General features: G+C 46.4%; 1 protein-coding gene across 1 annotated transcript; it reads left to right on the forward strand.

Annotated features, from left to right (window-relative positions):
* The first annotated feature begins 12,739 nt into the window (after positions 1-12,739).
* Positions 12,740-12,895, forward strand: LOC113908059 (60S ribosomal protein L39-like). The gene has a single exon (XM_035724744.1). The coding sequence runs from the start codon at positions 12,740-12,742 to the stop codon at positions 12,893-12,895; it is 156 nt and encodes a 51-aa protein (XP_035580637.1).
* Positions 12,896-13,426: the final 531 nt, after the last annotated feature.

The raw sequence follows: 13,426 nt of genomic DNA on the forward strand, positions 1-13,426 counted from the left end.
CCATCAAACACTCAAAGGGGCTCAAAGCTCCCAAAGACCAAACCCCAGGGAGATAAAGAATGAGGCAGAGTAAAACCAACGAACTGGAAACACAAACCTGCCTGGAAAGAAATCCCTGACATCATGGGAAATAGGGGTAAGTTTCCAAACAGTCTGTAAAATATGGTTCTATTTATGGAAATTATACAATTCTTTATGGAGAAAAATCTGGGAATAAGACACATTAAACTTGATAGTAACTATCTCTGGAGGGATTTTCTAACTTACACGTTTCTGTGACATTTGAATTTTCACTCTGGATGTGTGCTTCTTTTTTTTTATTTTTTTTAAAGATTTTATTTATTTATTTATCAGAGAGTGAGCGAGAGAGAAACAGCATAAGAGGGGAGAGGGTCAGAAGGAGAAGCAGGCTCCCCGCTGAGCCGGGAGCCTGATATGGGACTCGATTCCAGGACTCCGGGATCATGACCTGAGCCGAAGGCAGTCGCTTAACCAACTGAGCCACCCAGGCGCCCTTCTTTTTTTTTTTTTTTTAGATTTTATTTATTTATGTGAGAGACAGAGAGAGAGCCTACACGAGTGGGGGGAGGGGCAGAGGGAGAGGGAGAAGCAGGCTCCCTGCCGAGCAGAGAGCCTGACGCGGGACTCGATCCCAGGACCCTGAGATCGTGACATGAGCCGAAGGCAGACGCTTCACTGACTGAGCCACCCAGGCGCCCCTGTGTGCTTGTTCTGTGATCTGAGAAAGATAATCAAGAATAAGGCAGGAACAGAGAGGGGGTTGGCAGAGGGACAATGGGAAACCATTTGAGGGATTCCCTCCCAGTTTTCTCAGGACTGGAGGGCCAGTTCTCAAGAAGTTGCCTTTCTTCTGGGAAAAAAAAAAAAAAAAAAGGAGCTTCCTGGATCTAAGGCACAGTCAGGCATGAGTGTGACTCAGTAGGGTGCCCCAGGATGGCCCCTCCTTGACCTGTCCCATCATGGCCTGGCTCCACGGGCACCCTGAGGCTGGCTGGGGAGGGCAGCCAAGGCGGTGCACCCGGCCACCTCTCCCAGGGACATGGGCGTGGCTGAGTGCCAACTGTCATGACAGTCTCTCATGTTCTTTCCCCAGGAGCTGAAGGGGGGACGTTCCAGGCAGGCCTGGATTTAGCAAATAGAAATGTGGACTTCCCCGGGGGAGATTTGTATTTCAGATAAATAAATACTTCTTCAAGTATAAGTATGCTCAGTCCAGTATGTGGATCTTTACTTTTTTTTTTTTTTAAAGATTTTTATTTATTTATTCATGAGAGACAGAGAGAGAGAGAGGCAGAGGGAGAAGCAGGCTCCTGAGGAGCAGGGAGCCCGATGCGGGACTCGATCCCAGGACTCCAGGATCATGACCTGAGCTGAAGGCAGACGCTTAACCATCTGAGCCACCCAGGCACCCTGGATCTTTACTTATACTAAAAAATTATTCGTTCTTTATCTAAAACTCAAATTTCACTGGGCATTCTATATTGTTCATTCTGCAACTCCAGTCTCAGAGGGCTCCCTAAATTTCTCTCCATCAGCACTTCAAAGGGCCATTCAGTAGCTTGGCTCCTGACTCTGCCTAGGGCTTTTGGGAGTTCCTGAAAAGGAGACTCAAATACTCCTCCTCCACGCCCTGGGTGTCCCTGAGGAAGGGGACTGATCCAGGCTGGGCTGTCTTTAGACTAATGTGATGTGACCCTGAGGTAACGTTTAGTTCCCAAGGCCCCCAAATCTCTTCCACTGACCCCTGCCATGAAACTTGGCTTTGAAGATTACTTTGAATGTACAGATATTTATGACCTCGGAACGTAGCAGGTCTTGAGAGGGGCCTAGGAAACTATAGTCTATATTAATTTTTTAATTGGATGGATCAATGAGTAGATAGATAGAATGTAAGGATAGTGCCTGTTAATGGTGGGACCTGAGTATTGCATGTATGGGTTCTCTGTAAAATTCTTTGAAATTTGCTGTACGGTTGGAAATTATCATAATAAATGCTGGAAAAACTAATTTCTTGAATAAGTAATACGTTCAGATGATTTTAAAAATGTTGGGGGGGGGACGCCTGGGTGGCTCAGTCGGTTAAATGTCTGCCTTTGGCTCAGGTCACGATCCTAGGGCCCTGGAATGAGTCCCACGTCGGGCTCCTCGCTGACTGTGGAGCCTGCTTCTCCCTCTGCCTGCAGCTCCCCCTGCTTGTGCTCTCTCTCTCTCTCTGACAAATAAATAAAATCTTTTTAAAAAATAAAATAAAATAAAAACCTGCTACGTTCCGAGGCAGGGCCTCGGAATCCGTGTCTTTAATCAGTTCCCCAGGTGATTCTGGTATTGGAGACCTTCCGTCCTGGACCAGCCACTCATCTCATGACTGAGCCTGTGTGGCTCAGTCGGTTAAAGTGTCTCTGACTCTTGGTTTCAGCTCAGGTCATAGTCTCATGGGTCATGGGATCAAGCCCTGAGTCAGGCTCTGTGCTCAGCGGGGAGTCTGCTTGAAGATGCTCCCTGCCTGCCCCTCCCCCCCTAAAAAAATGAATAAATAAATCTTTAAAAAAATGAAAAAGTGTAGGGGCACCTGGGCGGTTCAGTTGGTTAAGTGTCCAACTCTTGATTTCGGCTCAGGTCATGATCTCATGGGTCGTGGGATGGAGCCCTGACTTAGGCACCATGCTCAGTGGGGAGTCTGCTTGAAGTTTCTCTCCTTCTGCCCATCCCCCACCCCCGCTTGCTCTCTCATGCTCTCTCTCTGTCTCTCTAGAATAAATAAATACATCTTTAAAAAATTTAAAAAAAAGGAAAAGTGTTAAAAGTCCTGCAGTAGAGATTACCTACCCTCCTTTTTCCTTTCCTGTCTGCCCATTTTCTGTGTATCCCAAAAGGTAACCATTAACTCATACCCAGTAGGCTGGCTGTTATAAAAAAACAAAACAAAACAAAAAACCCAGAAAATAACCAGTGTTGGTGAGAATGTGGAGAGATTCAAACCTTTTTGCACTGCTGGCTGGAACGTAAAGTGGTGCAGCCACTATGGAAAACATTATGATGGTTTCTAAAAAAATTAAATGTAGACTTACCATAGGATCCAGCAATCCCACTTGTGGGTCTATACTCAAAGCAATCAAAAGCAGGGACTCAAACAGATATTTGCACACCCGTGTTCATAGTTCACAAGAGCCGGAAGGTGAAAGCAACCCGTGTCCACCAGCAGGTGAGTGGATAAACCCAACGTGGTATGTGCATGTAACGCAATATTACTCAGCCTTCAACAAGAAGGACATTCTGACACACACTCCCACGTGGATCAATCTTGAGGACACGATGCTGAGCGAAGCCAGTCACCAAAGGACAACTACTGTAGGATTCCGTTTATCTGAATTTCCTAGGATCGTCGGATGCACAGAGACCAAGTAGAATGGTGGTGGCCAGGGACTAGAGGAGGGGGAATGGAGTGTCATTTCTTAGTGCGTCCAGAGCTTCAGTTTGGGAAGAAGAAAAATGTTCTGGAGACGGACAGTGGTGGCGGCTGCAGGACAGTGTGAACGTGCTGAATGCCCCTCAGAAATGGTTAAGATGGTACATTTTATGTCGTATTGCTTTTACTGCAATTCTTTTTTTTTTTTAAAAGATTTTATTTATTTATTTGACAAAGAGAGAGAGAGAGCACACAAGTAGGCAGACAGGCAGAGGGAGAAGCAGGCTCTCTGTCAAGCAGGGAGCCCGATGTAGGGCTCGATCCCAGAGCCCTGGGATCATGACCGGAGCCGAAGGCAGATGCTTAACGACTGAGCCACCCAGGCGCCCTGTTTTACCACAGTTCTTAGAAGAAGAGATAAGCCCTGTCATTAGTGGTTATTCTTGTGCATTTTCTTTATCTTTATATCTACACAAGCAAATACAGAAATTGCTTTGTATCCCTTCCCCACTTTTTTTTTTTTTTTTTGCCAAAAGCTAGGGCAGGGTGCACACACTTCTGCATGGTGCCTGTCTTACTTGAATCTACATCTTACTTGAATCTACATGTCCACAATCATACATGTACAGTGTGTTTTTGGAATCCAAGTGTTTAGCAATTTCCCTGAGGAATGACTGGGACCCTCTGGCCTGGGAGATGGCTGGGGTCCTGGGCAGCTTGGAGATGTGCTCCTTCGTGCAGGCTGGGTGGAGGAGGACCGGAAGCAGAGGTGGCTCTTTTCGACAGAGGTGATCCTCTGTCCCCATCATCCCTCTGTAGCATCCCCAGGGAAGTGGGAATCCCGCAGGTCCTGGCTCTCTTGCTCCCCTGGAGAGACCCCGGGTGTCCAGCAGCAGGGACGCCCCATGCTCTCTGCTACCACCTTCTCTCCACCCATTGTGGGGACGGGGTGAGGGGCGTGAAGCAGGGGCCACCCTAGGAGGATGGGGTCACTCCTGCCATTCAGTACCTTATGCCGGGGCCGACACTTTACTAAGAAAAGTAAAAGTGAGTCACCCAAAAATATTGAAGGCCAAAAGGGATGGAGCAAACTTGGAGCCAGAAACTGCAGGCTGCGCCCCGAGGCCTTGGAGGGTGGAGCAGGTGGGGGAGGGGAAGGAAGAAGGTGATTAAGGTGAAGACCAACCTGTGCTAGGGCAGAGGCTCTTGGTCTTTCTAGCACTGCCATCGGAGGAAAGACACCTGACAATGGTCGTCCTCCGCTGCACATGCTCGGTGGGCACACCTGGATCACTGACCAGGGCCTGATCAGAGACACCGAGGGCTGCGTTTGGTGAGGAGACAGGAGGTCTTTGTGCTGAATGTCCATAGTCTGGCAGTGGAGGCTCGCTCCGTCCTGGCTCTGGGTGAGGCTGGGGCAGGGTGGAGGATGAGGGGCCAGCGGGCTGGGCCCCTGTGCATGCTCATGGTGGTTGCAACTGAATGATGCCCGTGGGCCAGGAGGTGGGAATCTCCTTGCCTTTCTTGAGGGTGTGTGTGTGTGTGTGTGTGTGTGTGTGTGTGTGTGTGTACAGGATCTTTGACCCTCCTCTGCTCTGCCTCCACCCATCAGCATCTTTTTTTTTTTATAAAGAGCACAATATTTTCTTTCTTTTTTTTTAAGATTTCATTTATTCACTTGAGACACAGAGATACAGAGAGGGAGAGAGAGCATGAGCAGGGAGAGAGGCAGAAGGAGAGGGAGAAGCAGGCTCCCCGCTGAGCCAGGAACCTGATGTGAGGCTCGATCCCAGGACCCTGGGATCATGACCTGAGCCGAAGGCAGACGCTTAACCATCTGAGCCACCCAGGTGCCCCTCCACCCATCAGCATCTTGACTGGCCTGGGGAATGTGGACAGATGGGAAAGCCTAGCCAAGGAGGGCAGAGAACCCCAAAAGTATAGAGCAGAGGAGCCTCTGGTCCCCAGGGAAGCCCACGCAGAGACCAAGGCTTTAGTGATCCCTGAAGATGCCCTGCTCCCCTCCCCCGCACCAGCGAACAGAGTTCAGCCACATGGGGCTTCTCGGTAAGGCCACACCCCCCACCTTGCAGCCAGGGGAGGACCCAGAATGGGGTGCAGCCCTGATGGCCTCCTCACCCCCGTGCAGTTGTTGGGCCCTGGCCCTGCTTCGTGCCAGCCAGCTCTGGGACCTGCTTTGGGGTTTCAGTTTGTTCATGCTCCTGTACGTTTCCTGTGCTCACTCCCTCCCCGCAAGGCTGCCCAGGCCTCTGAAATCTCCGTCTTCCCTGTTCCCTTGGTCCCACCCCCTTGGGCTCTCCCCATTTATTACATAGCCTCGGGGTGCTGGTAGCACAGGCAAAACCTCAGGCCTTTGAACAGAAAACAAAGATGCCCCTTGTCCGGTTGAAGGCAGCCCTGCCAGGTCACCAGGCTTGGTAGGCGGAATAAGGGCTGCTTTGCATTCCCAGCTCCCTGCTCGGCCCTCAGCCCCCTTAGCCCAACTGCACCATGGTATGCAGCAGGCACCGAGTGTTTTCACAGGTCTCTCCCCATGCCTCCCTCTGAGGACTTCCGTGGCTCCTCACTGCCCTCCGTGCAAAGCCCGCACTCGGCCAGCCCACAAGGCCCTCATTGCCCTCCCCCCGGCTGTCTCACACCATGCAGTGTGGCCACAAAGTGGCTTTCAGTTCAGATCCCTTGAAGGCTTTTGGGGCTCTGTGATCTTTTTCATGCTTTTTTCCCCTTTACCATATGAACGTCTTTCTACTTCATCACCTGCTGCTCTCACCTGCATCTCTCTCTTTTAAGACCCTAAAGGAGGGGGTGCTAGCTCATCTCTGTAGCCCAGGGGCCTGGTATCCTTCGAGCCCAATAAATCAACGTTTGTTAAATAGAACAAATCTACCTTCACAAGCCTAGCTCAGGGGGGTGGGGCTGGGGGGTGGGGCGGTGTGCCAGGCAAGTTCGGGAAACATGGTCATTCCAGTTTTTGCTCGACACTCCTTTGGAATCCACATGAAAGTTCCCTCCTCAAAGTCATAATGGGCTGAGAACCTCCCATCTGGCTGGAGACAGGTGAATGGGCCTGCCGCCAGGGGTCAGAGCCTTACTTCAGCCACTGTTCGCCAATGTTGTCTTTGAAAAAGCATGGTCTCAAGTAGGTTCTGCAGGAGGTGAGTCTGGGAAAGGGAGGGAAGATGGTCTGGGGATGAGGGAGGAAGGCCTCACTACCTAGCTGTCTGTCTTCAGTTATATTTTGCCAGATCAAAGTGCCCCATATACCACCCTTTACTTGATTTGTCTTGAAAAAAGAAATAGAATCACATTTTCAACTTAAATATTGACTCTTGCCTCCTAAGCACCCATACCTGTGAAATCACACTTCTGATACCCTAATTATCCTTTTTTTTGGAAATTTTTTTTTTTTAGGGCGCCTGGGTGGCTCAGTTGGTTAAGCGACTGCCTTCGGCTCAGGTCATGATCCTGGAGTCCCGGGATCGAGTCCCGCATTGGGCTCCCTGCTCGGCGGGGAGTCTGCTTCTCCCTCTGACCCAACCCCCTCTCATGCTCGCTCTCTCTCTCTCTCTCTCATTCTCTCTCTCAAATACATAAATAAAATCTTTAAAAAAAAGTTTTTTTTTTTAAAGTAACTTCTACACCCAGCATGGGGCTTAAACTCATGACCCGGACATCAAGAGTTGCACGCTCCACCGACTGAGCCAGCCAGGCGCCCCTAATCATAGTTTTAAGAAACAGCACATTTAATACCTACTGTTGAGTGGGAAAAAACAAAAAACAAAAAAACAAAAAACGCCACAAGGTTCTCCTTGTATACCGCCTGAAGTCGTGCACACAGACCTAGACGCCCTGAGCTGGGACACGGGAATGAGGGATGGTGGCCTGGGATCTCAGAACAGGAAAGAGGCCACCTCAGGCTGAGCCCAAGGCTGGGTTTAAATGCTTGAGAGCCCTTTGGCCCGGAAGTCACAGAAGCCACTGAGTAGGATAAAACTAAAAGAATCCTGAAAGAAGGACACACCTAGCTGGGACGTGAGGATGAAACTGGCAAGGACAGGGGCGCGGGATGCTGGGTGCGGGCGGCGGAGGAGAAGCAGGGGTGCGGCAGCGGGCGAGGCGAGCAGGAAAGCTGGGAGGCATGCCCAAGCCCGCTGCGCCTGCGCGGGGCTGTGCACCTGCCGCTCACCAGGTCTGCGAACGCTCCCGCCCCCTTGCCTCTCGCGGGCGTGAAACTCACACCGTCGCCTTGCGGGTCCCCGACCCCAGGTGCGCAGGCGCTCTGGGACAGGTGCGGGAAGGGCGCCTAAGGAAGCGGCCGGGAGGTCTGATCTCAGGGCCCTAAGTGGAAGAGAAACCTCTCCCCACTTCCTGCGGCTGTGCGCAAGAGAAAGAGAACTCGAAAGGACGCTTTGATGGAGGATTTACTGAGCCTTCGCTCTTTATCCCAGAACTGAAAAGCCTCCCTGACAGTTGAGAGTCCTCAGGGCTTGAGAAGGGTAGGGCCAGACTCAGGGACAGAGTCGGGAGTGAAAAAAATTTATGTTTTTTCTGATTATAAAAAAACAACAAAAAAACTACCATTGGGGGGAAAAATGTAGAAAATCCATAAAAGCGCACACGAAGGAGAAAAACATAAGCTCTACACCACCTCTCCAGGTAGCTCCCCATAAATATTTTGGTGTTTGTTCTTCCAGCCTATTTGTATATAATATCTTTACCATATATGGTGATGTTAAAATAATTATGTATTAGATGATTCTCATAAGGTAAGTGGGATCGTATGGTATACTTTTAGGACCTGATTTTTTTCAGTTGTTATCTTGTGGTCCCCAATAAACAGTCTTTTGTGCCCTCATTTTTTTTTTTTTTTAAGAGCGGGAGGGAGGAGAGTAGATGGGCAGAGGGAGAGGGAGAATCTTAAGCAAACTCCACACCCAGGGTGGAGCATGAGGTGGGGCTTGAACTCACCACCCTGAGATCAAGACCTGAGACAAAATCAAGAGTTGGGTGCTTAACTGACTGGGCCACCCAGGGGCCCCTACGCCCTCATCTTTAATAGATGTAGTCATTTATTTAATCTACTATCTAATAGGTATCTAATCTATATCTAAGTTGTTTTCAATTTCCCCCATTATAAAAAATTTCTGCAGGAAGTGTGATTTTTCTTTTAAAGATTTATTTATTTGAGAGAGAGTGTGTGTTGAGCAGGGATGGGGTGGAGGGAGAGGGAATGGGGAAGCAGACTCCCCAGTGATTGTGGAGCCCATCAGCAGGGCTCAATCCTACCACCCTAAGATCATGACCTGAGCTGAAACCAGGAGTGGTCGCTCAACAGACTGAGCCACCCGGGTGCCCCAGGAAGTGTTTTGATTGCAAAATCTTGGTGTTGCTTCCTTAAAATGATTATTTGAAATGGAATTGATGAGTCAAAGTATAATATAATTTTAAATACTTGTGATAAATATTGTCAAATTTCCTTTCATAAATGTTGTACCAGTTTAGACTCCCTCCAGCAGCATATAGAATTGCCTTGTCACCCTCACTCACCTTGTCTTGCCTACTATAACTTTATCTTTCCCAAAAAAAGAAAAATCTTGAAATCTTCCACCTCTCTGTGATCACTGTCAATATCCTACCTCAAGACACTATCAGTAACTTGTTTGGAACACTGCAATATAGCCTCTTCATTTTCCTTCCTGCCTCCCCTCCCTCACCTAACCCCCCCATGGTCTCTTTTCCACAAAATAGTCCGAATTATTCTTTTTTTTTTTTTTTTTTTTTTTTAAGTAGGCTTCATGCCGAGCATGGAGCCCTGAACCCACGACCCTGGGATCAAGACCTGAGCCAAGATCAAGAGTCGGGTGCTCAACTGACTAAACCACCCCAGTGCCCCTGAATTATCCTTTAAAAAACGTGTACTAGTTGACTTTAGCTTCTGGTCAAGACAGGCTGACTTGTATCAGACCAGAATTCCTTTAGAGAACAATGCAAAAATTAGATCACATGCATAAGCCCCCACACCCACCCACATTCACACACACAATTGTTTTAAGGCTTCAGAGAGTAACCAATGTGGGCGGAACTTAAGTAACGAGGATTCTGTAGAGAAAGAAAACACTTTGAGGTGAGAGGCATCTTCTTTACTGCTTTTTTTTTTTTTTAAGATTTTTATTTATTTATTTGACAGAGAGAGATACAGCAAGAGAGGGAACATAAGCAGAGGAGTGGGAGCAGGAGAAGCAGGCTTCCCCGCGGAGCAGGGAGCCTGATGCGGGGCTCAGTCCCAGAATGCTGGGATCATGACCTGAGCCGAAAGCAGACGCTCAACAACTGAGCCACTCAGGCGCCCCTTTACTGCTTTTCTTAGAGAAATTCCATAAGGAATTTGCTGATTTGCTTGGGAGGCATAGTGGCTGAGCAGAAAATGGCGGCCTAAACTCTTGGCATTATCACAGTGCTCAAAAATTGGAGTTCAAGATCTGCCAAGAAAGAAGAATTTGGTTGACACCCTGGGGTTTCAGCTGAGACACCTGCAGGGCTATAAGCCAGGAGTAAGGACAATTCAGACATTGACCGGTCCATATAAAGCCTGGAAGTCTCAATCCTGATCGGATCAAATGATTTGACCCTACTCTAACTGCCTGAAAAAAGGCCAGCCAGAAATTTACATATCTTTTGGAAAAATACATCATTCAGAGCCTTTGCAATTTTTCATTCTACCCAGCATCCAGCATTTAACAAAAACTAACAGATAAACTAGAAGACAAGACTATATAAACAAAAACCATGAGAAAAAAAAAAAAGATGATAGAAGCAGAGCCAAAGGAGAAAAAGATATTAGTATTATTGTACATGGACTCTGATGTATTCAAGAAAGTAGAAGGTTAACTAGAAATAGTTAAAAAAATTTTTAAGGTTTTTGTTTCCCATGTTTTCCTTACTTAATTAATTTATTTTGAGAGGGAGGGAGGCAGAGGGAAAGGGACAGAGAGATTCCCAAGCAGTCTCCATGCTCAGTGCAGTGCCCAGTGTGGGGCTCAATCTCATGACCCTGAGACCATGACCTGAGCCGAAATCAAAAGTCAGACACTCGACCGACTGAACCACCCAGGTGCCCCCAATTTTTTTCGTATAGTTGACACACAATGCTATATTAATTTCAGGTGTATAACATAATGACTCAATTTCTCTAAGTGTTATGCTACTCACCAGTGTAGCTACCACCTGTTACCATACAATACTATTGCAATGTCATTGACTATATAGTCCCTATGTTATGTTTTTTATTCTCTTGACTTATTCACTCCATAACTGGAAGGCTGGCCTCCCACCCCCTTCACCCGTTTTGCCCAGCCCCTTACCCCTAGAAACAATTTTTAAAGAGAACCAAATGGAAATTCTAAAACTGGAAAATACAATTACTGAAATTAAAAAAAAAAAACAACAACAAAACTCTAGATGAGTTTAACAGCAGCTTAGATAAAACAGAAGAGAGGATTTGTAAACTGAAAGACAGGTCTGTAGAAAATAGACAATCTGAAGCATGGCGTGGGGGGAAAAGGATGGAAAGTAAGAAAAGGGCATCAGAGAATATGGAATGTGGTGTAAAGATCCAAATACATTTAATTGGAGTCAGTCAAGTAAAGGAGAGCGAGTGACCGGTTCAGAAGCAATAGTTGAAGAGTTAGTGATTACAAATTCTATGATATTCATGAAAGGCATTAAATCACAAGTTCAACAGATGACATATCTCAAGCAAAACGGATACAAAAAATCCCCACATAGGCACATTGTAGTAAAACTTCTGAAAACCAAAGACAAAGAGAATTTTTAAAAATTCGCTGAGAGAAAAAGACACATTACTTTTAGGGGAGCATTAACAATATCAACAGCTCATTTGCAAGGTAAGTGGCGGGATCCAGGAGACGGTGGAAGTCAAGGCTACCTGTTGCAATCTTTTTTTTTTAATTAATTAATTTATTTATTTGAGAGAGCGAGAATGAAAGACGGAGAGAGAGCACATGAGAGGGGGGAGGGTCAGAGGGAGAAGCAGACTCTCTGCTGAGCAGGAGGCCCGATCCGAGACTCGACCCCAGGACTCCAGAATCACGACCTGAGCTGAAGGCAGTCGCCTAACCAACTGAGCCACCCAGGTGCCCTACAATCTTTAAATAACCGAAGGAAAACACATGCCAAACTAGAATTTTATATAGAGAAAAATATTCAAAAATGAAGGTGGAACAAAGAGTTTTACAAATGAAAACAGAATTCACTGCCAAGAGAACTGCAATAAAAAATACTAAAGGACACTCCTTAGGCAGAATGAAAATTATCCTAATGGGAGCAGAGAATGAAGGAATGAATGAATGACAAGAGACAAACGTGTAGGAAAAATACATGAATATTGACTGTATGGAAAAAAATATCTTAGAAGTTTAGGGCGCCTGGGTGTCTCAGGTGGTTAAGCGACTGCCTTCGGCTCAGGTCGTGATCCTGGAGTCCCGGGATGAGTCCCGCATTGGGCTCCCTGCTCAGCAGGGAGCCTGCTTCTCCCTCTGACCCTACCCCCTCTCATGCTCTCTCTCTCTCTTTCTCTCAAACAAATAAAATAAAAAAAATTAAAAAATAAAAAAAATCTTAGAAGTTTAAAAATATGTGAAACATTAAAATGCTTGGTAATAATAACCATAAGGCAGGTGGGGGATAGATGGAGTTAAGTTGTAAGATTCCGGAGTTACCTGGGGAGTGGGAAAAGTACCTGTTATTGTGGATTAATAATTCAAAGATGCACATGATTTCTTGATAACCATTAAAAGAATAGTAAAAGAATGTATAATTATGAAACTAATGGGGAAAAGAGAATAACTTTAAAAATCAAATTTAAAAGGATGTAAGAAAAGCCTGGGATGCCTGGCTGGCTCAGTTGGAAGAACGTGCAACTCTTGATCTAGGGTTCATGAGTTCGAGCCCCACGTTGGGTGTAGAGGTTACTTAAATAACCAAATAAACTTAAAAAAAAAAAAGATGTAAGAAGGGTTTAAAATAGGGACATTTCTTAAAAATGCCCCTATTTGTATTTCTTCTGCTATGACCTCATCTATATCTTTTACCCAGTTTTCTAGCTGGATGCTTTCCTTTTCTTCTTGCTTTTAGATGGATATAAACATAGGGAAATAGAAATATGTGCGTGTGAATGTTGTAAATACTTTCTGGTAGGGATCAGTTTTAAATCTTGATGCCTTGGCTCTTTTTTGCCGCCATCCTGCTCTGCGTGGCTGGCTGCTGCTCACCATGTCTTCTCACAAGACTTTCAGAATCAAGCGATTCCTGGCCAAGAAACAAAAGCAGAATCGTCCCATTCCCCAGTGGATTCGGTTGAAAACTGGTAATAAGATCAGGTACAACTCCAAGAGGAGGCACTGGAGAAGAACCAAGCTGGGTCTATAAGGCGTCACACATCATGAGATGACACACTTAATTGGCACACATATTTAATTAATCTGCACGAAGATCATGTGTTCTATCATTCTGTAAACATCCTTCCTACCTGGCCATAGACTTGTCTTATCATGGAAATGATTTTTCTCTGACTATGCCTCTGCACCAGTAGGTTGGTTCAGTAATAAATGTGAGACCTTTCGGCTCTAAAAAAAAAAAAAAAAAAAAATCAATCAATCAATCAATCAATCAATCTTGATGCCTTGGTTGGAACACGAAGCACCTGCTTTGACCACTTGTTCTGATGTGAGAAGAGGAATGCTCCGTTGAAGTCTTATGCTTTGCACCCAGTAGGAGCTCAAGAAATGTCTATTGAACTGAACTGAATTGAGAAGGTCAAGGGGTTGATCAAACATGGGGTACTGCATTATTATCATGTATAGAGTGAGGAGTTACCTGAACCAGTGACAGGAATAGTGACTAGTGACTAGTGAATAGTGACTAGTGACTAGTGAATAAACCAGGCTGGCTAGAACTCAG

Source organism: Zalophus californianus, chromosome 16 (genome assembly GCF_009762305.2).
Source record: "Zalophus californianus isolate mZalCal1 chromosome 16, mZalCal1.pri.v2, whole genome shotgun sequence".
Classification (NCBI taxonomy): Eukaryota; Metazoa; Chordata; class Mammalia; order Carnivora; family Otariidae; genus Zalophus; species Zalophus californianus.